Consider the following 27528-nt stretch of genomic DNA (forward strand, 5'->3'; position numbering starts at 1 on the left):
AAATAAAAAAATATCCATAACCCATTATATATGTTAAGACCAGATTGTTTTCTATTCACCTCTTTTATTCATAGCTTGTTGCAAATCTGATTTATTTACGTGCATCATGGGCATTCCACCTCTAGGAGCATATTTAGACGCTTTCTCAGCGGCAATATCATCTTCAGTTGGTAGAAGATTTTTCTCTACGGTTTTTACTTTCTTCAAATTGTTTTTGGAGAAGCCATTAATGGAATTTAAAAGCTCCGCCAAAGGATCAATAGGTTTTGCTTTCTGGAACTTTGAAACATCTCTTTTACGAAGACTGGAGTACCCGAATGGAGCAGCTGATGGCTCTGGCGTTGTAGGCCCCTCTGTAATGCAAATTGTTAAAATACCAATTTCAACAAGCAAAGATGGTTCCGTTATAAACTCACCATTAACACTGTGGACAATCAAGGCTTTCATGCATTTTTTTTTAAACCATAGAAGCTGTAAATATTTCACAAGGAAACACACAGCCACACAACTTTTATGGGCTACTTAATTAATATTAGCTTTTAAAAACACTAGAAAACTTTGGAATGTTATTCAACATGTTATTAAAAAACATTGTGAAAGGGGCTAAAGGGAAACAGGCTATGAACGATAAAAGCCTGCTAACCTTGCGATTGTGATCGAGAAAGGCCTCTTTTTATCACAATCCTCTTTTTGTTATTCTGAGGTTGGAAACCTGAAATCAATGATTCATTTTAAATTTTTCCAAGTTACTTTCAAATTAAAATGAAGATCCACTTTGAACCTAAGGAACCTGAAAACATTGGCTTATTTCATAGCAGTGTAATGTCAATACTACTTCAAAAAAAAGTACGCAAAATGCAAGCTAATTAATAAGCAATTAGCAAATTCGCAAAATTACTTAAAAAAAGCAAAACATTTAGTACAGAATTTGTTTTGCATTATGATAATATATGAATTAGCTAGTTGAGGAAATTTAACTGTTTATAACAAAGCTAGATATAAAAGCTACAGGATAGACTATGTACCACAAGTATATATAATGTAAATAAGGTTAATTTTAGAAACTAACACTGAAGTGCACCACCACCATTGTCTAGCTGCGGCTAAAGCTATCTCCCTTTTTGTAGCCAATATTAGGAGATTAGCTTTAAAGACAGCGCTTCACAAGTTTTACCTACGCAAAGCTGATCTAGCTAAATAGACATTTATCTCTCACCAGAATTACTGGGAAGTACAATTTTTTCTTCCGTATTTGCTCGTTTAAGAGAATGTCGTTTGAAATTCCTAACATCAACCAGGACTTTTTCCTGGGCTACGTCTTAAAAAGTGCCAGTGCAAAGAAAAAAAAATCAGGAAAAAAATCCAATCGAAGAAATTGGGCAAATCAAAATGTGCGGAAAAAGTTTAAAAAGAAAAAAAGTATCTAAATAACTATTTTATAATATAAATGTTACTCTATTTAAGGTGATAATTATTAAATATATCATCAAGACTAATATATTTTATACCAGTACCTTCTGGTTTTGGCATGCAACTTTTCTCTTCAGTTTCAGCGTGATTCAAGTTGGAACGCTCAAAATTTTCAACATTTTGAAGAATGGTGCTCATGTTGTTCAAAGTTTTTTCAGTCTGAACCACTATGGCGTTAGCCAAACCAAAACAAAAAGAAACGTGCAAAAACGTATCATGCATTTGAAACAAAAAATATAATCAAATGATATATTTGATTAGGGTTTACAAAATAAAAATTGCATTCCAAAATATGCAAATCAAAATTATAACACATCCTTTTAAAACCACCATCTAACATAACCTCCTAAAAATGAGCAATACGTTCATTACTTTCAAAATTACACAAGATTAGTTTAAATATTAAAGGGCCACAACTGGCGTTTGAATTTGACCTGTTCCACACGCTAGTTTCCAGAATTGATCTTATCTGCTACCACCGTACCACCACGTGCTAAATTCGGGCCGAATATTTCAAACGCAAGTGTGGCCCTTTAAATATATTTGGCAATAATTAGTGAAAAAACAGGCGTGTCTTGTTAAGTTAATTCAATGTAAATCTTAAATGCATTCCTGTTGTATTTATGAGTTGCATGAGTCAGTGTATCGAAAAAATTTCATTTCTTATGAAATCATAGTGCAATTCGTTGAAAACCAAATATCTTGAGAAACTTATAGAATATGCCACATTATCAGTCATAATGTTATACAAGAATGTGCTTCCAGAAGCACATACTGCAATCTTATGAAAGAAGTATCCGTTTACAACTAATGTTATCCAAAAAAAAGTTTTTAACTGACGCAGAGTAATACAAGCAAAAAATTTCGAGTAGTGATGCGGTTTGGCAAGAAACTATCTCGCCCAATTAAAACTACCACGAGATTGATTCTGCTCTTGTAAGAGATTTTATACACTTCTGGTAAAACCACACAAGTCTGGTATAAGAACTCATTTTCAAGAAAACACGAATCTTATAAAGTAGTTATTAAATTTTAAGGAACTTGTATTTGACCTAAGCCTTTTGCCAGGATAAAGAACATTATTACAAGAGCAGAACTAATTAACTAAAAGGCGCGTGATTCCTGTTATCAATGAGGGGCCAATAAATATAATAATTGGGCAACGAATAAGAAAAAAAAAGACTAATGGAGCGATTTTTAAAAGGGCGCGAAGCCCAAATCATCTAGCATTGTTAGTGGTTTTTTCCTCGTAACGATTCAAAAGAGCGTTTTAGATTCATTTGTTTCGCGAAACGCCAAATTAAACGGATGAGAGAAAAAAACTGCGGTCTCATCCTTAGCTAAAACTGACATAAATTTTAGCCAAAAAATTCCACGATTCAAGAGAAAATATTTCGTTCGGTGGCTAATTCGCTCGACTGAGTCTCAGGAAGAGGTCAGTTACCTCCGGACCAGACCTGCTGGACATGCATCGTGGATTTTTCGGTCTCTAGCCTTATCATTTTGGGGTAGCTCGTTATTATCAGATTTCTTCCCTATCTAAGATTTTCACCAAAACACGCTATTCCTGTAATACAATGGAAACATTCTTTTTGACAATATAAAAGCTCTCCTTATAATGTTGGGAAAATAAGTTAATCTTTAAATTAAACCGGGAATTTCTGTAACCATCATAAGATGGCACAAAAAACGGATGTTAAAATTATAAATTCGAGAAACTTAATTTCTTTATTACGATAAAAATATGGAAAAATTCTATGACTTTTATTCTTATCATTTTGGATTGGGATTCAGGGGGGGAGACAGGAAATGTATGCTTGGTGGAGATAATTCTTGGATTCGGTGATTAAGCGGGGGTGGGTTCGCTATCAAATGGAGGGAATATTTTAGGGAAGGGAAATTTGCGGCGTGTTTCCGAGGTGACGTGTAAGCGTATAAATACAAAGAAACTAGTTTTTATGGGGGGCACGGGGAAGAATAACAGAGGGGGGTTGCTGATAATAAAAATCTTACCTTCTTTCGAAGGCAAGGGGTTCTTTTCCTGGGTTTCAGCGTGCTTCATTTTGTTCGTGTCGAACTTGGCGAGTTCGTTCTTGAAGTCGGCGGGGACCTTGGGTAAATCTTCCTTGGCTGGGCTAGACATATTGACTGGGATTTTCAAAAACTGTTCAAAATATAACAAGAAATAAACGTTAATTTAATCTGTGTAGGAGAAATTGAAATATTTAAATACAGGTTTTCGTCAGGGTTGTTTGACGTAGCTTTCGGCTATTTTTAACAAGAGGTACTTTTGTTTTTTTTATTTGTTTATATTTTTGAATTTTTGGGGTTATAGAAAAATCTATTACATTTTTATACAAATTAGATTCTAAATTTATTTATTTATATTATTATATTTAAAGGCCACACAGGCGTCTAATTTTACTAGTTTCATGGGTGAGATAAGAAAGTTTGCTAACAGTAGAAGCTACTCAATTTCACCCGAACTTTTCAAACGGCAATGTGACCCTTTTAATGTTTTTTTTTCCTTATGGAAATTGAAATTTCATGGTAATTTAATTTTATAAATAATTTCGTTCGCTTAGCTTTGATTTAAAAAAAATCGAATTATGAAAACCTAAAAATATCTACGTATACAAACAGGGTAAAGGACCTAACCCCTTGATCAAATATACATTAGGGTTTACCCCCCAAAATTGGTTTTGACTGTCCATTTGCAATTTAACATAGGAAATTGTTAATACAGTGGTAAAAACACGTAGATGTGTATACGTATTGTTATTGTAAAGTACACGTTCAATGAAATCATAAGTAACATAACTATGTGTCAAATAGTAAAAATTATCACCGAACTGATTTTTCAAAGCTATTTCGCAATTAAGGTTTAGTTCTCAGCACAGAGCCCTCTTGTGTCTAAATATACTACTACTAAGGACGATAACACGCTATACAGTTCGATTCAGAGTCCAAATCGGGGCTGGCAGGCTCGTCTTAAGACCTTTTGGGGAACTGGGCTAAATTATTTCTTAAGTCCTTTTGCGATCCCCTTTGTATGTCCGTTGACTGCGTTGTCTAAATTCAACTACACAATCAAACCAAAAAACTTTTAATTTTAAAAGTATAACATAGGCCTAAGATTTTAACTGACAGTGGCTCGCTGTTAGGTTTTAGAAATTGTTGGTACCGTATGATAAGTAATTTGACTCATAGCAACATCGCGTAAATAATATTTAACCAACTAAACCATTGTCGCAAAATAGTTCGGTCAGGAAATTAGCATTAAAACAATAGGAAGCGTCATACTTATAGTTATGTTACTTATGTAGAAATTAAATACTTTAGAGTTTAAAACCTTCATTAACAAGTAAATTTAAAACTAAGGGTCAAATATTAACAAAAAAAAACCACCGGCATATTCATAAAAAAAATATCGCCATAGCTACGGAATGCTAACACGCATATGATGGTAACCTAAATATTAGCAAACATATCGTATGTCACATACCGGTGACTTTGGATTTGAACTAAAGCAGGCGTGGGTGAAAATATGGTACATTTCTACAACAAAAACGTGTACTGTGTTATGTTTGATACTTCCAAAAGGCACGCCAAAATACTGGAGGGGGGAAGGGGGTATTTGGAGTAAAACAGCAGGATGAATCAACCTAGCGCAAATAAGAGGGGATCATTATGTCCACCCCCATTCTGTATATGGTAAAGTTAGAAGCCGTTGGGCTTACCCTGCGCGATGAATAAATATTACAACAACATTGGCCGCTAAACAAACTGAAGACAACAATACCCTTTCTTTGTATAACGCAAAAGCGAAAAATATGGATGAGAGTTTGGGTCACAATGAACTGAATAAAGCGTTCAAATATTTGGAGAGGAAAAAAATAATAAATTTTATGAAACGCGCGTTGGCCTATAACGACGACTCAAGAGGGTCATGACGTTTCTTCAGAGACGTTGCTATAGTCGGGCAAGGACTGAATTGACAGCGGGACCAAAGCTACGGTTTAAGATGTATAAACGTTTCGCGCAGTAAGTTAGGGGTTTATTTATAAATTTGTTCAGTTTCGAATTTTTTTAAATAAGGGTGGCCTACATTTTGACTGCGCCTGGTGAGTCGGGGATTTTTTCTGTTTTTTTGAATGATCATTTATTATTTTTGCGAAAGAAAAAGGTTGGGTAATGTAAATAAAGTTAGGGTAACGCACCCATTTCGGAGGGATTGCGCTAATGAGGATGCGCCAATTGGATGGCGACATTCTTACTATTCGGTCTTTTTGATTCATTTAGAACATTTAGTTTTATTCATTTTTAAGATGAAATTTCTCTTAAAATCCGAATTTATAAAATACATTTTTTATATTAAGATCTTAATTTTGTGCCTTGGGTATTAGCCTAGCTGATTATTATTATCATCATCATCGAATATTAAAAATTAAGCTTTTGGCCAATTTTGTTGACGAGTAAAACTTAAATTAAGATTTAACACATTTTGTTGTCGAGTAAAATTTTAAATTACGATTTTGCCAATTTTATTAGCTAATAATTTTTTTTTAAATATTACAATTTGACCAATTTCACTGGCGATTAAATATTTTAAATTACGATTTGACCAATTTCCCTGGTGAGTAAAAATTTAATATTAAGATTTGACCAATTTCCCTGCTGAGCAAAAATTTATTAAGATTTGACCAAAATTTAAAATTACGATTTAATCAATTTTATTGGCGACTAAAAATTTATAATAAAAATTACGATTTAATCAATTTTATTGGCGACTAAAATTTTATAATTAAGATTACAATTTGACTAGTTACCTTGGCGAATAAATATTTAAAATTAAGATTTAACCAATTTTGCTGGCGAAATAAAATCTTCAAATTAAGATCTGATAAATTTGTTTCTTTGATTAGTCATTTCTAAATAGAAGAATATTTAGAGAAACATTCAGAAAATGAAGTTTCTGATAAAAGTGAAGTGTCAAGCAATAACCCCACAGAAAGGAACGTTTTTGGCTCCAAGCGTCAAATACCTAGATATAGTTTATCGACTATTATCAACTAAAAATGGCCATTTTCTTAATTAAAAAAAAACTTGTCGTTCTTTATTTCATAGGGTCAAATAACGACAACATCTCAGACTTAAAACTGCGCCAATGTCGTGGAAATATGAGGGGGAAAAACGGCACTTTGAGGCATATATAAAAGCGTAAGAAAACATTCTTGGTGTATCAAAGAAAGATGGGCCTCCAAGATGACCTTCTTTAGGAGAGAAAGTGCGCTCGTCGGATGCTACCAAGTAGAGAAAATGCTGTTTGCGATAAGTATCGTGAGAGGCACCACCGCGGTAATTAGCTCAAAGAGAACCAACACAATTCCCAGGAAATAAAGTTCACTTCATTTCACCATCTTTCTCATCAAAATCATTTTCACTAAAAACAATTACGTAATAACAAAGTTTCAACAAAAAATCTAACGATTTTTTTACGAGAAAATAACATTTTAACCCAAATTAGCCTTTTAAATTTAAATTAGCCAACGGGAGAAGCTCAAATTGGTGTTTTATAAAAGCAAATAGTCTACTAACAAGGAGACGACCCGAGGTGTTACACAGCGATTTTGTTCAAACTTGACCTTCATGTAACTTGAAAAATCCTAAAGGGAATTTATTCAATGGGCAACGGTTTTGCCATGGCAACGAAATTTTTTTTTGGCAACATAAAATGGAAATTTTCCCATTGAAAATAACATGGGATTTAGACCGATTCCAAGGGCCTCTGTGAAAAATTTTGATCAATTTGAACCAAATGGGTGAAAATGAACCGATATGGCTTAAATAGGAAACATTTCCATTTTATGTTGTTAAAAACATTTTTCGTTTCCATGGCAAAACCGTTGCCTATTGAATAAATTCCCTTTAGGATTTTTCAAGTTACAGGAGGGTCTACCAATCCAGCGAGTTTGAACCAAATCGGTGTCTAACACCTCGGGTCGTCTCCTTGTTAGTAGCTTAACCGACGAAAATCCACTTTACGCACTGCACAAGCTGACCGCTAACGTGGCTCAATAGGCCTTTCAATAAAATAAGCTAAGCTTGCTGAACTTGTTTTTACGTAGCTCATTCGTCACGAAATATGTAGAAGTTCAGTTACGTTTATGCTTAAAAACAGGGTGCCTCGTCGAATTTACCCTTATGCCCAGGGCTTTTCGTAGTAAAACGTCATCGATACGTCACCCGTGACGCAGCAGCAACATCGAAACAAGAAGGCCAATGTTACTTTATAAAAAGGACTATTGAAAATACCAAAAATTAATTTATTCCAATGACTAGCAAACCAAATTTCAGAATTTCTTAGAGACACACAAAAACGAAAAATTAGGGATGCAAGTTATCTATCATAACAGTAGTGTTTATGATAAAATCATTGTAAAAGACGGTTCAGTGCACTGTCATACCATTTTATTCTAATTTTTCATGAAAAAAGGTTTGCGCATATCCGAATGTTTCTTTTCATTTTACTTGATACATTTTCTATCAAGAATCGAATATCGTGGTTTTAATTTGTTTACACTCTTATAATCTAGCTTTTGAAGTCTGGCGTACGTGGCGCGGCCAATCCAACAAAATATTATCATCGATAAATTTATCTTTAAAAGTTTTTCCTTAAAATATTTATCTAATATCGGTATCGGCCAATATCGGCTTAAACGAAGCTGATATTGGCCGATACCGATACTAGAAAAATAGACCGATATCCCTATTTAAAATCATACGAAAATCAGCCACACAGGAGCTCTTCCCTGCCTTCTACAGTGCCATGATAAAGAAAACGCAGAAGCCTGGGAAAATTGCTCCCGTGTGAACCAGACTTAAGACAAAATTACCTAACGACCTTGCCTTCGGGTTACCAAAACGTTTCATTAAGATAGGCTTGCCTCATTACATTTTGATTAAATACGTTATGAAGGCAAAAAAAACTAATTAGAGAGAAAATAAAATTTTATGATAGAAAGTAGTATCCTTAGAAGTGCATAAAAATAGAGAATCCTGGTATAAAAATTAAACTGCATCGTATTTAAAAGCGTTAACCGCATTAGAATTTATAACACTTCTAAGGGTGCAACCGAATTATAAGCTTCAAACTTTACTCGTTTTGTGTGTAACGCAGCTGTCGTGGCAGATGTCAGAAAATTGTTGAATCGACAGGAAAAAAAAATGGTCGACATTGGTTCCAGATTCCTCATCAACATATACGTTTGAAAGTAATTTTAACCCCTTAAGGAAATACAACCACCTCTTTGAGAACGGCCATATTAACCCCCCTCCCTGGGGAGGAAGCTAGGAATTTGAAACCAGAGTCGTGGCATCTTCACTAGACTAAATCTTTCGCCGCCAATATTCTTTATTAGTTTTTTTGTGGAGTCTTTGAAACCCAATCCCTTTAAAAGCGGGCATGTAAAAACACTCCATAAAAGAAATATTTCGAGACATCCCGATACGCCACATTGATTTTGCGGTTCGTTAAAATAGATGACTATCGCTCAATATTATGTGTATGTTGATTCGAATTTCCGTTCGCCAAAACACTAATTACATTTATTTCTTATTTCTAATCAAAAAGATGAAACGTCCATACAATAATTATGTAACAATTTTTTATTTATTTTTTAGTAAGAGGCGGTGGGTATAAAAAGATTTAATCGTCTTGTGATTGTGAAATCTTTAAAAGTATCAAAATGAAAACGAGGCATCGTGGGCTATTAAAGGGCCAGGAATCGTTTGAAATATGATGATAACATGATTCTGTAGTCGCACCCTGAAAATTCAAACGATTATGTGGCCCTTTAAGAAACAGTAACGATTGATTTTAAATACGATTTGCTATGAAAACAATTAAATCCAATACAGGGGCCCCACTCAAATCCCATTGTAACCCGGTCACCTGAATTAAAAGCGTCAAAAGTCGCTTGATGACTTAGGCCTAAGGTGGTGCCTTGGGTATTAGCCTAGCTGATTATTATTATCTTCATTTTTTTATAGGAAAAATAGGATTATATTTCTAAAATTATAGGACTTTAAGACTTTTTACAAAATTATAGGATTTTAAAAATAGAAACTAACCATTTCATCACAAAAATATACTAGTAGCTAACCTACATGTTAACAATAACAAAAGTATAGACTAGAATGACTTGGTATAGGAATTTATCCTTTAGCTAAATCTAGCAATTTAACTTAGTGGTTGGAATTTAAATGGGCAAAATATCAAAATTATAGGATTTTCTAGGACTTTTGAGGGATTTTACTAAAAATATAGGATGTTATAGGACATTTTAGAAAATATAGGATTTATAGGAATTATAGGACCTCTGGGGGTCCTGCCAATAACATGAAGGATTTAAAAATAATTTGTTGTTCCATTGAAAAACGTTCTCTAAAATCGGATACTGAAGAACTAAATGCTATAACCAGATTACCACTCTAAGCCAATATTACATTGTGACATAAAAATACTTAGAATTTGAACCATTTTTATGTCAACAAATTTTCATGAAAAAGAACGCATTCTACGAAACGTTGAATTTTACAGGGTTGCCAGTTTTTTCACAATGAAATTCCCTTACTATGTCCGGAGATTTTTCCTGACTTATTTTGGGCCAAAATTTTGGCGTTTTTTAACCTATATTTTAGTAAAAGTTTCCTATTTGAAACCGAAATTAAATTCCCTGAAATTTCCCTAATTTTTAAAATTCCCTGATTTTTAGACCCATATTCAAATTCCCTGACTTTTCCAGGAATTCCAGGTACCGTGGCAACCCTGTTTTAAATAAATAATTTAAATCGTTTATAAAACCGTTTAAAAGTAACAAAACCAAACAATATAACTAACACATTATTTCGGGCATTTCGCAGATGTTCATTTACATATTTAGTAACGTCAATAGACCAAATATGAAAGGGTTACAATACGGTTAGGCTTAGCACCGATCCACACCGTCAATATGAATTTTCCCACGGAAAAAAACCAGACTCAGCATTTTCATTTTGAGTTTGGGTGCAAAATAATAACTAGAGAGAGTGCCCCCCCGTTTTCGGCGAAGTGGGGGCTTTGGTAGACATCGATTTGAGGGGCTGTACCCCTTCGCAACCCCCTCTCAAATGTCTGGCGTGAGGTCATCACCCCCGCCACGAAAACGCGTTGGACCTAATACGTTCGTATAGACCGCCATTTATACGCACTGAAAGCTAACAGAGTCATTTCCCCTCTTACAAACCGCGTCAAAACGACCCGCATCCTGTCAGTGAAACGAAAAGCTGCCTCCCATAACAAAATGGTTCTCCCAAGTCCATGGCCTTACTTACGATGCAAGGATACGCTAGGAAAGAGGCTGTATTCCTACGGGATTATACCGAGACGAATGTCAGTGCGAAATACCTTAAAGCCAGAAAGGGGACTAAATTGAGCCTGGCATTAGGCAGTTTGCGCCGGGGTAACTTAGACTTCGCTCTCAATTTAATTTGCACCAACCCACCGCGTTTTTATCGATTACCCAACCTATCCAGACAGCGCGATGAAAGCTATACCATCCTGTTGTTAGTCTCTAGACTTGGAAAGCGGTCGTCCGAGACGGAAGCGTGTGAGCTGCTAGTACGAATATAATATCGTCCAGTTTAGCCCCAGTCTCCCGCTCAAGTACCAGGTAATAGAGTGTAGGGAAGGAGCGTGACTGGGAAGAGGGAATCGCGGGACGAGACGCTCTTATTGATTTTGGCCAGAACCGAGACCATGTGTTGAATTACCCGTTGAAAGTACAAAAGATTTTTTAACAATTATTTTTTTCTTCTCGATTTTCATACTGGTTAAGATGTATTCAACAAACGGCCCATTGTTTAGTCGCTTTCAATTAAACAATACACGATAATTTAGGTTCGTTTAATTGCGGGTCATAGGAGCCCTATTGTTCGACGAACGATGTGAAACGACCCTGCTTAACTATTTCTAGAATCGCGAAATGATCCCCCACAGGAGCATAGTGGATTACGTGTGGACAATGGGGAAAACGTTACTGCAGAGGCTCAGGGTTATTTACAATTAAGTCAATATTTGCACTAACGCGTTGGTTAGAATGAATATATCAATACTCATACTGCTGACATTTAGTGGAAGCTAGTGACAATCTTGGACGGGTTTAAATCGATTATTTAAATCTGAAAGGCTGGTGATATTTTATAAATTACTTATTCAAATCCGATGAATAAATTTTATTTTTTGACGTTTATCGTTTTAAATTTATTGATTTTTGGGAATTTTTTTTTAATTAAAATAAAAAAAATTAAAATAATAAAATAATTTTACAACCGAAACAAGCTATTTTTAATTGACTTCAAAAAAGTTTAATGTGACTAATTTATTAATTTAAAATTATTGACATCAAAAACATTTTAAATTGAACTATTTTGTACATTTTCAAAAGCAAACAACTCTATTAAAAAACATTATTACATTTTTAAGTGGTAAATTCCTAAAGTTTCTTTATACGAACTAAAAATAACTGATAAATTGAAATGCAAATTTCGAGAACAAACCTTTCTTTTATTCAGTTTATTAAATTAATTATAACTATAATATTTATTTTTATGTATAATTAATACATTTGAGTTATAATTCCAATTTAAATTGAAACGTCATTTACAATTATTTGGGTTAGTTATCAGGAATATTTTATAATTAAATGTCAATGTTGAGTTGAATATTTAAATATACTTCAAGGTTGCGACATTTTCAGATTGAAATTTCCTAACCATTCTGATCATTTTAAGAGTTTTTCCATGCCTTTTAAAGCAAAAATTAGACCTTTTTTCTAGCTTTATATTTTACTTTTATCAAAAATTTATAAATTGAAATCAACCTACAGTTCAGAACAGAAGTATTATGGTAACGTTAAAAAATTAGCAAAGCATAATAATCATAGAATTTGTCAGATAACTAGAGTTAAATTACCTTCAAAAAGTGACAAGATAAAATTCGATTCTCTGACTTTTTACAAATTCAAATTCCTCGACCCGTTTGGAAATTCCCTGACTTTTTACAAATTCAAATTCCTCGACCCATTTTGAAATTCCCTGACTTTTTACAAATTCAAATTCCTCGACCCATTTTGAAATTCCCTGACTTTTTACAAATTCAAATTCCTCGACCCATTTTGAAATTCCCTGACTTTTTACAAATTCAAATTCCTCGACCCATTTTGAAATTCCCTGACTTTTTACAAATTCCTCGACCCATTTTTAAATTCCCTGACTTTTTACAAATTCCTCGACCCATTTTGAAATTCCCTGACTTTTTACAAATTCAAATTCCTCGACCCATTTTGAAATTCCCTGACTTTTTACAAATTCAAATTCCTCGACCCATTTTGAAATTCCCTGACTTTTTACAAATTCAAATTCCTCGACCCATTTTGAAATTCCCTGACTTTTTACAAATTCAAATTCCTCGACCCATTTTGAAATTCCCTGACTTTTTACAAATTCCTCGACCCATTTTTAAATTCCCTGACTTTTTACAAATTCCTCGACCCATTTTTAAATTCCCTGACTTTTTACAAATTCCTCGACCCATTTTGAAATTCCCTGACTTTTTACAAATTCAAATTCCTCGACCCATTTTGAAATTCCCTGACTTTTTACAAATTCAAATTCCTCGACCCATTTTTAAATTCCCTGGCTTTTCTGACGTGTGGCAACCCAATATTTATTTTACTAAAAATGCTATAACACGAATCATAAAAGGTGCTAGCTAATAAAATATTTTCGACACCCTGTTGCTAAAACAATTTAAAAAACTCCCAGAAAATATTTATGCAAATTCAAATACATATGCATAAAATAAATAAGTACGTCGAAAAAATGTTGGCCAATGTCCCGGTAAATAGGCGAAATTATTCTTCTAATTACTAAAATACCCCTAGCGGTCTTTAAATTAAAATACGGCCAATTGAAGGCTAGAATTTCACTATATAGAGAGTCGATCACGTGTCCCACTTTCGATGGTATTGTTTAGAGGACTCTGAACGTCATGGTGAAACTATGTGGAGTATGTATATAAAGTAGTTCTTTGGAGAGAGCATTTCCTTAGTTGAGGGGCCTAAATTTCTCTCCAAAGTGTGACGTTCTTAAGTGGGAAGGGGTTTATTTGGCTCTTTTCTTTCTCAAGATTGAATTCTAAGGGGGCTCGCTTACGACGTGACTGTTAAGACTTCTTTCATAAATACGGCAGTTGACGCCAAGAAAACCACCACTTTCGCAACGCGTTGACTTCACCCACTACCCCGCTTTCGATTCTACTGTGGGATTTAGTAGGGTTAAAAGACTCACTTCATCAAGAGAAATGAGACGAACTAAATTGAGACCTATTTTTTTATTTTAATATTTTTCAAAAGGGTGGAGAATATTTAAGACTAATTTTAGAAATATATTACTTCGTTTTGGGTATTAATGGCGCGGAAAAGGTGTTTACAGGTGTTTTAACAGGCGCTTCGAATCACCACTTAAAAATGAAATTTAGCAGTTTTGCCACACGTGTTTCAGATTTAAATTCCCTGACCTTTCCAGGTTTTCCCTTTCCAATTCCGTAGATTTTCCTGTCTTATTTCATGCCAAAAAATTACGATTTTTAATCTATTTCAGTAAAGGTTTCCTATTCGTAGCTCGCTCGTGGGTGTGACCTGTATCCGTTGCCATGGAAACTCGTTTAGACAACGTGATTATTTGGCAGGATCGTGAGTTGTTTCGCCTCGTGATCTGTGACGTCATGGCGGCCTTTTCAAGGCTGGGTTTAGCTACGAAGTATGCCTACGCAGGGCCCCCACTCAAGTTATGTTTTATAGGAAAAATAGGATTAAATTTCTTTAAATATAGGACTATAGGACTTTTTTTTCAAAATTATTGGATTTTATAGGACTACATATGCTATTTCATTTACTAACTTTATGAATTTAAAAACTAAATGAAGGTGTATTCTCGTGACGTCATCATCGCTGTAGTGGAAGGCTAGTGTCATCCCCCTCTCCCACATGATTATCTACCTTAGTGCAATGGCCGCCATCTTCTCGTGAATACCACCTATATTTAGTGAAATATATCTTTGATTTTCACTTAAAAAATAGAAACTATTTTATCATTTTATCACAAAAATATACTAGTAGTAGCTAACCAATAAAAAAAGTATAAACTAAATTGACTTGGTATATGAATTTATCCTATAGCTAAATCTAGCAATTTAGTTGAGTGGCGGAATTTTAAATGGGCAAAGTCTTTTTGGGAATTGGGTAAAAATATAGGATGTTATAGGAATTATAGGACCTCTGGGAGCCCTGCCTACGACGTTACGACCAAACGCCCAATATGCAACCGAAATTAAATTATCTAACATTGTATAGTGTGTACAACCTGTTTGTCAATGGATGGCGTATACTAATATAAACCTGCCAGGGGGGGGGGGCATTTGGTTAAAGGTTGAAGCAAGGTTATACAAATAAAAATACTTTTTCCAACAAGTCCGATACCTAATCAGAATGCAGTTCTAAAACAAATTTCCTTCATTTTAGAAACTTAGTTGAGTTTTAATTTAGAAATTTATTTATGAGTATTTTTAAAATAATTTTAATAGTCTAAAATTGTTTTACTTTATGAACTAAATATTATAATTTTAGTATAAAATTTCTTTATTGTAAACTGCAATTTAATATTTATATTTCGCCGGGGGGGAGATAGGATTAATTTGGCGCCAAAAAAATTGGAACAGAAGTGTTGACTTCCGGTTTGGTCTGCTCTAATGCCTGCTGCGTTAGAGCAAACTGAAATTTGAAGGCGATTTTGTAATTTTTCTGATACGTTTCTGTACAAGAAATCATTATCTAACCTTCCTAGTAATTTAGTAACCTTGCCTCAAAGCTAAACTACAGTGTTAAGAATGTACATAAAATACATTCCAAATTCAGTGTTTACGTTACAAGATAAACTACACTAACTAACATACATGATAATGTAATAAGACTATTGCCGATGCTGTTTTGTCAAATTAAAAAAACCTAAATGCATATTTATTTTCTATAATTTACGAGTACAGACACCATAAATACCTGATGACGTTGAAGTCTTTCAAAACAAATACCAGGAATTAAAATGGACATCCTGCTATCACCATAAATTATTGTAATTAACATAAGTTATTAACGACAAAAATTAACCCTCAAATCTAAATATGTTTGAAAAAAACCGTTAATTGAAACAGGTTTGTTAGTAGGCGGTTCAATTTCACGGCAAAATAGACAAGATGTTTGATAAGCGTTGAAGGGAAGGATAAACCATACGTCACGTGAAAACAGCTACCTTTATAACGGTATACCGGGTGTTTCAAAAGGTGATCCAAAAATTTGAAGGAGTTGTAGGGAGTGAGTTGAGAAGTATGGCTGTTTTTTTTCCCATTTTCCTACGATGAGTCAAAACAGCGCCAGAGAGCTTCGAAGTGTGGCCTACTAGCCCCTGGAAGTAACTGCAACAAGCTCAAAACCAAGCAGCACGGACTTAAAATACTGTTTAAGTTTACTTTTTTACGCTAGTTACCTCAATTTGTTTACAAAGTCCTTTTTTACCTATCACACGAACCCAAACCTAAATGTTCGCGTTTCCCCGCTGCTTAATTTCGCGCTTGTTGCAGCCTACTTCCAGGGGCTAGTAGGCCACACTTTGAAGCTCTCTGGCGCTCTTTTAACTCATTGTAGGAAAATGGGGAAAAAACAGGCATTCTTCTCAACTCACCCCTACAACTCCTTCAAATTTTTGCACCACCTTTCGAAACACCCTGTATAAAATGTAAAAGAGGGCTTGAACTACACGTCACGGTGTAACGCCAATTAATGTCTTACATCATCGCCCAAACAACCAATTATAAATTAGACGATAAGAGGTCGACCCATATCTAGTATTACGGTATTTTATTTGCGTTTTTAACCTCTCGATTACGCAAAATGAAAATCCCACTTGAAAATCCTTCATCCACCCACGTCTCGAAAACACGTTGAAATACAAGTTCCACGGCAGACGTCTGCTTTGTAATCAAACTCTACCCATACGCGAGAAACTCTGGCTATCGACAGAAACCTACGCTTATTTTTACTAGCCTCTTTAGAAACTGAATTGCTAATGAAAAGAACCGTAATTATAATCGGAAATACACGGTCTTTTTTTATGGTTGCTTAGAAAGTGTTCCAAATGAAACCACACACATTGGAATAAGGTAGACGCGTGCGAGGGGCTAACCACTCTTCGAAAGTCTGTACACCGGATTACGCTTAGATTACCAATGCCAAAGGCAGGGACTTCAAAGATTACGCGTAGTCCCATTAGTACAGTCAAAGGTACGGCTCTGTACACCGACTACGCGGAGTGATCAGCCCCTCGGACGCGTGTATAGTCAAAAAGTAGGCTATGTTGGAATTAATATATTTTTTATATTGAGGACCCCCCGCTGGTTGACATTACTTTTAGTGTCAGCAATGTAACGGACAATTTTTTGTCGTTCTGTTTATCTCGAATGTCATCCGCTTCCGATGTGAAATGATAAAAGTTTTTCCGTTTTTATGGGATGAGTTTCGTCAAAACGAAAGAAATTTTATTGGGAAAATTACGTTCGTCTAATAGATTTTGCAACCAAAAACCCTATGACGGGTTGGTGCTAGTTTTTAGTTTAACTGAAGGGAATTTATTAACAAACATTTTTGAAATTAATATAAATTTTATGATTACATTTTATAAAAAACTAATATGAACATTTTTTATTTAACAATATTCAAATGTCTATTTTTAAATTTTTAAACCAAAATCTGTGAGTTGGCCTTTTCTAGATTATTTGAAAAATAAAAAAGACTATGGTCAACGGAGGTAAGTATGACCAGGGGAGGGGGTAAGTGTGATCACCCCTTATTATTTCCCCAAACATAATAAAATATTTGATGAATGGATACTGAAATATACTTAATTATACACATTGTATATTTTCAATATAATTTAAATTAAATTTAGTTTTTAAAACTTTTAGTCGAAAAAACGATATATACTCTTAGAGATTTTATGCCCAAAAGAAAAATTCTGTTACCGGTTTCATATTTTGGTATTTTGTAGTGTGCTTATCGTTTTACCTGCTGGGAAAATTTAGTATTTCTGCTAATAAATAGGTTTTAAAATTCTATTTAAGAAAACCGCCAAAAAAGTATTTTGATCACACTTACCTCCATTGACCCTATACATAAATTTAACGTTTTATTTGGTTTAAATTGTATACAGGCTTTAAAATATAAATATCCCATTAAAATAAAATTTCAACAAATTTTCTAAAATCTATTCAATTTAAATAAATTTAAATTAATCATCAGTCAGCCTTGACCAAGATAATTGATATAAAGCTCATTTTTTTTAGAGCAGCTAAGACGCCTAAATGATCAAAGTAATTTCGTTAATTATTTTAGATTACAATCAACAATTTCCCCCCCAATCTTTATGGAAATTCAAGGGCGGAAAATTAAAGACTAATATCAGTCATTAGAGCGCATCTACTCGATAATCTTGTATCAGCGACGGGGGAATATCCTGTTAAACTTTTTACTTCTAATCTCCTATCACGAAAAAATAAAATCCTAGACGCGGCTAATTTGGGAGCGCTGTCAAGCGTTACGGAACAATATCTATCTATCGTCGGGCTGAAATCACGGTCAGTCAAACAAAACGAACAATCAACTCGTGTCAATTCATACGCGTATCAGCAAGCGCTTCCCCCGGGGTTGAATATACTCCAATAAACATAATTGTCGAAGGATGCGGTGAAAAATTTCAAGGAAATTCGACATTTTTTTGTCCGAAATCTTGATAGGTTTTCATTCATGTGAAATTTTTCGGGTAAACCGGCACTCGTGAGGCGTTTTTAATTTTGTCAGATTCGAGATTCGGAAGATAAACTTAGTTTAGTAAAGTGGAACCCACGATACATTTATTTGAACTAAACTTAATTTGTTTATTCACTAATAGAACCGAAGACTCATTTTTTCCGGCAATTAAGTTATTTCAATAAACAGGTTTCTTATATCAAATTCTGAGAACTTTTCATAAATCGAAAAGTTGGGTAAAGCGGCACCAGTGATCCGTTGTTTTTCAATTTGAAGGATAAACTTAGATTAAATTGCAGCTGCCAAAACATTACTTAAATCGAAAGTTGGGTAAAGCGGCACCAGTGATCCGTTGTTTTTCAATTTTAAGGATAAACTTAGATTAAATTGCAGCTGCCAAAACACTATTTGCTATATGAAATAAATTCCATAAACAAATGTTATGGTAAAGTGGAACCCACGACTAGACTAAATCATTTATTTGCGCCAAATGGAAAATTAAAAAGAACTTCTACGCCCAGCTTTTTGGGGTAAAGTAGCAATCTTAATCCACGATTAACTAAAGAAAATCGATGGACAGATTGTTCAAGTAAAGTGGAACTCCCGATATACGTTATTGCGGACTATACTAAACTGTTTATTTACCAAAAGTTCTCCGGAAATTTAAGTTATTTCAATAAACATACCAGACCTTTATTCTGTAACTTGTTTTTACGTCTATTTTATAATGGTATATTCTGTTAACGGAGCCATTTTTAAGCCTTGGCAACAAATCTTAAAACGAACTAGTTTAAAAAATATGAATGAAAAAAAAATAAAAAAATATGACGTGGGAGTTCAAGGGCGAACGTGTACTACAGGCCTCCAATCAGAAACAACTTAACCCGGCGTAACAAATCTAGAAAGGTAACCCACGTGTGGGTCGACCCGAAATTGCCCCAGAGAACAATGAACCTTTCCAACAACCCCCACATAGAAACAACCACTATAATTTATTAAATTCCAACATTTAATAGAAATCACAGCGGGGACATACTTCCCTGTATATTATCTTTTATCAACGAGTCGCGCTACAGTACCTTCGGTTCAACATCATTCCCACGTCAAAAAAAGGAAGTTAAAAATTTATTTTTAGAATTTTAAAATCCATAGCTTATCTCTCTCGACAAACAACAGGAAATACGGCAAAAGTGAAGAACAGCCCCCCCTCCTTTTATGGTTTTTTTATTTTCTTAGATGAAAGCCCAGTGTGTAAGGAGTACGAAGGTATTTTTTTTAGTAACCGCAAATGATAATTAGTTAAGTTAACGCGTTTTGAAAACCGTCAATTTTAATGCATTTTCGACAATAGTTTAATGTGAGTTCTATACTTTTTCTCCCGAGATAGAGCAGGACACGTGAAATCAAACTTTATGTTTGGTGTGTACTAAGGAGTAATACTGAAAATGAAATTTGTAGTGGTAGTGTAGTCTATACTTAACTCTTACAAATAAGGGATTTGGGAGGGAACTGAATATGTTAATGATATGTACCTCAAAGAACGGGATTTTTTAACAATGCAAAACGTTTTAATCGCAATTTATTGTTTAAAAAGATATGATCAATGTAAAATTGTTACTTGCCAGCAATTTTTACAACGGGAAATACGACATATTTCGAGATTTGTTTGTTTATTTGATGACGTAGGACTGATGAGGAGGACGATTCTTTAAATGTCTAGATTTTAATACGTTTTGGAGACCGTAGGACTGATGACGAAAAAGGAAAAGGCTGAAATGCAGAACAGTACTAACTTTTAAGGGTTGGGAATTTTTCTCGTATTGCAACGCATTTTAGGTTTTTTTTAACCATACTATGACTTCTGTGTGATGTTGACTTATACAACGTCGAATGTACTCTAAGTATTGGCGCCTAACGGCGCCGCGCACTCACTTCGCTCGAGCGCTGGGGGCGCGCAGCGCCTCCCCAACCCCATACTAAAAAAAGCTATGGGCCAACTATAACGCAACCTAGAGGACAGCACCAAGCCTGACGCATCAAGTATCGTAAACCCGAAAACAATAAACAAAACCAAAAAAAAACCAAAGTACCTATTGTTAAAAATAGCCCAAAGGACTTCGTTAACACGTGTGAAAAATCTACAATTTCAAAGCATTTGCGAGGGTAAGAAAAGTTCTTATCGACTGAATTTCAACTTGTGCAATTGAAAACAGACTATTGGCGCCACCCCAACCCCATTCTTGCTATCACGATGGGCCGCCTATAACGCGACCTAGAGGACATTACCTAGCCATAACGCATCAAGTATGGTCGAAATACGCGGAAAACTAAAATAGTTAATTGGTGTTCAATGCTTCACATTGGCCCAAATAATTAATTGATGTTCAACGCATCAAGTATTGTCCAAATACGCGGAAAAGTAAAATAGTTAATTGATGTTCAATTCTTCACATTGGCCCAAATCATTTATTGATATTCAATTAGTATAGACCAAAATGAAAGTTTGTTTTCATGTGTCCTACTCTATCTCGGGGTAGAACAGACAGTGAAATCTCCTGATAATACCAGTGAAAATTGAAAAATCCCATTCCCGATAACTTTTAATTTATATGTTTGCGGATAATAATTAATACACCATTAAATTCAGCGTAAAAAATGCTACCAATAAATCGAATAAAAATCGAAATATAATAGGGGGGGCTATTCTTCACATTGGCCGGAAATACACCCATTTCCAACTAACGCTTGTCAGATCGAATCGAGAAAATATTAAGCTTAGGTGGTAACCCATGGAAACTAGAAAAGGATATTTTCCCCACAAATCTAGGCTTAACATCAAACTCAAAAATAAAAGTTAACAGAAAAAAATACCGTTAAAAAAGCGTTAAACGTAAAAATTGACTTAAGCGGTAGCCATTTCGTCTCCAGATAAAACTTGATCTATTGGCCTACGCCCTAGCGTCAATCGATAGGCTTAACTACATTAGACAACATTTTTATTAAAACCGTATACGGGTAATGAAAATCCCTTAAAATTTAGTTCGGGGCTACGAAATAACGAGATGACAATAATTCAGTAGCTTAGGGTATCGCCCAACACCCGAAAGATGGATCAGACGCAAAAATGTCTAAAAATAAGCTATAGCCGAAAGCGAAGTACAAATCAAAGTACAACGAAAGGCAGTCACTACACAATACGCAAACTGTACCCATTGCCTTTCAACTTCAATGAAGCCACGTAGAAAGTTCGACGGAAATACATACCGGCGAAGAAGGACGAGGGGGGGGGAGAAGAGATGAATACGCCATGGCAAAAAAAATGAGAAAAACTTACGTGAAAAATGAGCTTGGCAAAGACCAAAAACTACGATCAACAAATTCTACAGCACCGGACGAAAAGCGAACCGCTTTATTGAGCAAGGGTGGAATATAATTAAACTATAATAGCACCGGACTGAATACTGTATCCACGTATTTGCGCCAAAAACAACTTTTGAGCGATGATAAAATTGAGAACCGTCCGTTCGTAGCGAGAAGAAGCGACTGACTACGAAGGGCTGTTTGGGAAAATTCCCTTGTTTCGCGCGCTCGCCAACCAGCGGGGGACCGACTATAAAGCACTAAAAGGGCGACGCGATCCCCCTAAAAAATCTACTACGGACGAACTACCCCCCTTCAACCGTAACAGTTGAAAAATCCGGTGCAGAGGGAAACGGAGGATCGTGACTCATACGACTGTCATACGAATAAATTACGATTAATACCGTACGTTGGGATTTTTTTACTATTCTTTTTATTGATATTCCTACTGTGGAGCTTTTTTTTACGACTCACAATTTAGGAGCATAAATGAGCGGTGATTTAGTAGCTTTTTATCTGTTACGCTGGGAGATTTAATTAAAATTGATACGTAGATTTCGCAACTTTACTTCCTACACAATACTGATGGGCCCCAAAATGGGGAAACCGGTCTAGTATTGGATTGTCTGGCTAAAATTTTCTCTTTGGTATAAAAATAATTTATAAAATAAATGTTGGGATGATTACGTACTGACAACTGACTACACATGTATACGTATTACTGATAATAAGGTGACAATGTCGCTTGTCAGCGCGTCTAAGCTTACTCTTGTCTTGTAGTTTAATTATTAGTGTTCTGGGAGGAAATGACGGAAACGTACAAAGTATACGTCATCACTCATCACCGTATAAAAAAGACATACTTAGTTGACAATGAAATAAGCCACCCTAATAAAATTATAGTTGGGTTTAATCTAACTTGAAAGTACTATCAAAGGCAAGCTGATGATAGAAGTATCACCAATACAAAATTATACGTTTCAAATGTACGGGTAACTTCGTCAGAACTGTTAGGTACGGCTTAAAATAACAGAAAACAAGTAGTACCGACAGAATCAGCAACGCAATTTAAAGCAAACTAAGGCTGTCTATCGATTTTCTTTGTGTTTCACACGAAAGTCTAAAGCTACATGAGCTAGAATGAGGAGCGCTGTTCTCGGAAAAAATAATGAGTAAGGATTTCTGATGTTACTAGCTGGGCCAAATTTTGTTTCACTCGGCGAATTGGAACGTGAATCACGATTACAGAGACAAGCAGGACTGAAAATGTACACTCTTATTTCTGACGTTCTTTTCAAATGTTGCCTGCCACTTGAAAATTTTCAAGTGGTGCGTAATAGATTAAAGGGGTTTGGTCTTTCAGAGTTAAAACTTTGCGATATTTCGTTTATCCGACCTTCCCCCCCTCACAACTCGTTAAATTAAACGAATTAATCGTTTTGAAGCGTATTTTAGGCCTTTTAACCGAATATTCGAACGAATAATCGTTTAAAAATCCGACTTTTCGCCGTTTAAACCAAATATTCGTAATTCGAATAACCGACTTTCAAATAATCGTTTGGAAAAATCGACTTTTCGAATAATCGTTTGGAAAAACAGACTTTTCGGATAATCGTTTGGAAAAACAGACTTTTCGAATAATCGTTTGGAAAAACACTTTTCGGATAATCGTTTGGAAAAACAAACTTTTCGGATAATCGTTTGGAAAAACAGACTTTTCGGATAATCGTTTGGAAAAACAGACTTTTCTAATAATCGTTTAGAGAAACAGACTTTTCAAATAATCGTTTGGAGAAACAGACTTTTCAAATAATCGTGTGGAGAAACAGACTTTTCAAATAATCGTGTGGAGAAACAGACTTTTCGGATAATCGTTTAGAGAAACAGACTTTTCAAATAATCGTTTGGAAAAACAGACTTTTCGAATAATCGTGTGGAAAAACCGACTTTTCAAATAATCGTGTGGAAAAACAGACTTTTCAAATAATCGTTTGGAAAAATAGACTTTTCGAATAATCGTGTGGAAAAACAGACTTTTCAAATAATCGTGTGGAAAAACAGACTTTTCAAATAATCGTTTGGAAAAATAGACTTTTCGAATAATCGTGTGGAAAAACAGACTTTTCAAATAATCGTGTGGAAAAACAGACTTTTCAAATAATCGTGTGGAAAAACAGACTTTTCAAATAATCGTGTGGAAAAACAGACTTTTCAAATAATCGTGTGGAAAAACAGACTTTTCAAATAATCGTGTGGAAAAACAGACTTTTCGAATAATCGTGTGGAAAAACAGACTTTTCAAATAATCGTGTGGAAAAACAGACTTTTCAAATAATCGTTTGGAAAAATAGACTTTTCGAATAATCGTGTGGAAAAACAGACTTTTCAAATAATCGTGTGGAAAAACAGACTTTTCGAATAATCGTGTGGAAAAACAGACTTTTCAAATAATCGTTTGGAAAAATAGACTTTTCGAATAATCGTGTGGAAAAACAGACTTTTCAAATAATCGTGTGGAAAAACAGACTTTTCAAATAATCGTGTGGAAAAACAGACTTTTCAAATAATCGTGTGGAAAAACAGACTTTTCAAATAATCGTGTGGAAAAACAGACTTTTCAAATAATCGTGTGGAAAAACAGACTTTTCAAATAATCGTGTGGAAAAACAGACTTTTCAAATAATCGTGTGGAAAAACAGACTTTTCGAATAATCGTGTGGAAAAACAGACTTTTCAAATAATCGTGTGGAAAAACAGACTTTTCGAATAATCGTGTGGAAAAACAGACTTTTCAAATAATCGTTTGGAAAAATAGACTTTTCGAATAATCGTGTGGAAAAACAGACTTTTCAAATAATCGTGTGGAAAAACAGACTTTTCAAATAATCGTGTGGAAAAACAGACTTTTCAAATAATCGTGTGGAAAAACAGACTTTTCAAATAATCGTGTGGAAAAACAGACTTTTCAAATAATCGTGTGGAAAAACAGACTTTTCAAATAATCGTGTGGAAAAACAGACTTTTCGAATAATCGTGTGGAAAAACAGACTTTTCAAATAATCGTTTGGAAAAATAGACTTTTCGAATAATCGTGTGGAAAAACAGACTTTTCAAATAATCGTTTGGAAAAACAGACTTTTCAAATAATCGTTTGGAAAAATAGACTTTTCGAATAATCGTGTGGAAAAACAGACTTTTCAAATAATCGTGTGGAAAAACAGACTTTTCAAATAATCGTGTGGAAAAACAGACTTTTCAAATAATCGTGTGGAAAAACAGACTTTTCAAATAATCGTGTGGAAAAACAGACTTTTCAAATAATCGTGTGGAAAAACAGACTTTTCGAATAATCGTGTGGAAAAACAGACTTTTCAAATAATCGTGTGGAAAAACAGACTTTTCAAATAATCGTGTGGAAAAACAGACTTTTCAAATAATCGTGTGGAAAAACAGACTTTTCAAATAATCGTGTGGAAAAACAGACTTTTCAAATAATCGTGTGGAAAAACAGACTTTTCGAATAATCGTTTGGAAAAAACCAACTTTTCGAAAAATCTATTTTGGGATACGAATAATAACAGGTTTATCGAATAACCCATTCCGTTTTCGAGTTGGGAATTACTATTCAAATCGGTTTGAAAAATCACTATTCGCATACCCCTATTAGAGAGTTCAAGCATGGCAGTAAATGTTCTTTTGCAATGTGGCCGCGCACTCCAAAATTTCCAAGTAGTTCGTAATAGATTGAATTGAGGAAGTATGGTCTTCATCGAATCATGTTTGATGGCCGTATCAATCACTATAGTCGGTAATAACACTCGATAGCTAATCTCAATATTCCTGATAAAATTAGTTAATAATGTAGCGGTGGGTGAAGTCTGGGATGGCATTTTTTCGTAATCTTGCCCAGGTTAGATTAACAGTTCCAGTTTTTATGTATGGAATACTATATTTCAGGGTTCGTACAAAATTTCCGGAATTAAATTCCCTGACATTTCCAGGTTTTCTCTGACCAAATTGCCAAATTTTCCCTGATCATTTTTGTAGAATAAACGAATGGTTTGAGGTAAAAATCTTGAAAAATATTTTCTTTCAAAAATTTATTTGTTGATTTTTAGGGGGTCATTTTAAAATTTCCTTACTTTTTCGGACCATTTTAAAATTCCTTGACTTTTCCCTGACATTTGGGAATAATTTTAAAATTCCTTGACATTTCCCTGACATTTTGGAATAATTTTAAAATTCCTTGACTTTTCCCTGACATTTTGGAATAATTTTAAAATTCCTTGACATTTCCCTGACATTTTGGAATAATTTTAAAATTCCTTGACTTTTCCCTGACATTTTGGAATAATTTTAAAATTCCCTGACCTTTCCCTGACATTTTGGAATAATTTTAAAATTCCCTGACTTTTTGGAAACGTTTTTCAATTCCCTGACCTTTTGGAAACATTTTCAAATTCCCTGACTTTTCCAGGTTTTCCAGGTAGTGTACGAACCCTGTATTTTATATTGAATAGATTAAAAAATAATGTTACTATAAAGAAATAAATTATTTGAAAATTTCGTAAATACATAAATTATCCATTTAAAAGGGTTAATTAAATTCGTGATTTTCGATTATTTTTTTTTATTTTTAGGTAGGATTATATTTTCTATAATTTACATAAACCTAGTTTTATTTTCTATAATTTATTTTTGAAAATCCTTTGATAAAACTAATATTTAATTTATATATAAATGTATTTCATTTTTACCCTTAAATAATTATACTCTACAAATGTATATTTTTATTTTAAATTAATATTAAGTTATTTTCTATTTAATAAATTATATTTTAAATAAAACTATTTTTAAAATACAGAAATTAAAAAACCCTTTAAAACATTTGTAGCAATTTTTGATTAAAAATGTACGAATTTTTTCTATGAATCAATTTCATTTTACAAATGAATATTTTTCTATTCAACGAACACGTTTTATATTAAACTAATATTAAATTTTCTATCTAATAAATGATAATATTTTATATCAAATTTATCGAAATATCAAAATCAAAGGAGAACGATTTCCAAACTTTAAATTGTATGTAAAGTTTCCGAAAAATCTAAAATTTTTCAATTGTTTATAAAGTTTCCGAAAAATCTCCAAACTTTAAATGGTATATAAATTTTCCGAAAAATCTCAAAACTTTAAATTGTATAAAAATTTTCCGAAAAATCTCAAAACTTTAAATTGTATATAAAATTACAAAAAATCTCAAAATTTACAAATGTATATAAAATAACGGAATTTTTTTAAAAATTTCAATGGTAATTAAAATTTGCGAATAATCTCAAAATTTACAATTGTATATAAAATTACCGAAATTTTTAAAAATTTCAATTGTAATTAAAATTTGCGAAAAATCTCAAAATTTACAAATATATATAAAATTACCGAAATTTTTTAAAAATTTACAATTGTAATTAAAATTTGAGAAAAATCTCAAAATTTACAATTGTAATAAAAATTTGCGAAAAATCTCAAAATTTACAATTGTATATAAAATTTGCGAAAAATCTCAAAATTTACAATTGAATATAAAATTTGCGAAAAATCTCAAAATTTACAATTGAATATAAAATTTGCGAAAAATCTCAAAATTTACAATTGAATATGAAATTTGCGAAAAATCTCAAAATTTACAATTGAATATAAAATTTCCATAAAATAAAATTTTAATTAAATAATGGTGACCATA

At 33.7% G+C, this 27528-nt stretch overlaps 1 protein-coding gene across 5 annotated transcripts in view; it reads right to left on the reverse strand.

The window, feature by feature from the left end:
• LOC149944210 (uncharacterized) overlaps positions 1 to 27528 on the reverse strand; it is a 63074-nt gene that overhangs the window by 6114 nt on the left and 29432 nt on the right. Inside the window, exons 1-4 of one of the 5 annotated variants that reach the window (XM_090174703.1) lie at positions 21760 to 22084; positions 3484 to 3634; positions 644 to 712; positions 60 to 353 (exon numbers count right to left, since the gene is read on the reverse strand). In XM_090174703.1, coding sequence (XP_090030829.1) covers positions 60 to 353; positions 644 to 712; positions 3484 to 3613 — 493 coding nt within the window. In that variant the 5' untranslated portion in view covers positions 3614 to 3634; positions 21760 to 22084. The other 4 variants (XM_090174706.1, XM_090174708.1, XM_090174705.1 and 1 more) reach the window with 4 other exon arrangements.

Source organism: Leiobunum rupestre, chromosome 5 (genome assembly GCF_980474605.1).
Source record: "Leiobunum rupestre chromosome 5, qqLeiRupe1.1.hap1, whole genome shotgun sequence".
Taxonomy (NCBI): domain Eukaryota; kingdom Metazoa; phylum Arthropoda; class Arachnida; order Opiliones; family Sclerosomatidae; genus Leiobunum; species Leiobunum rupestre.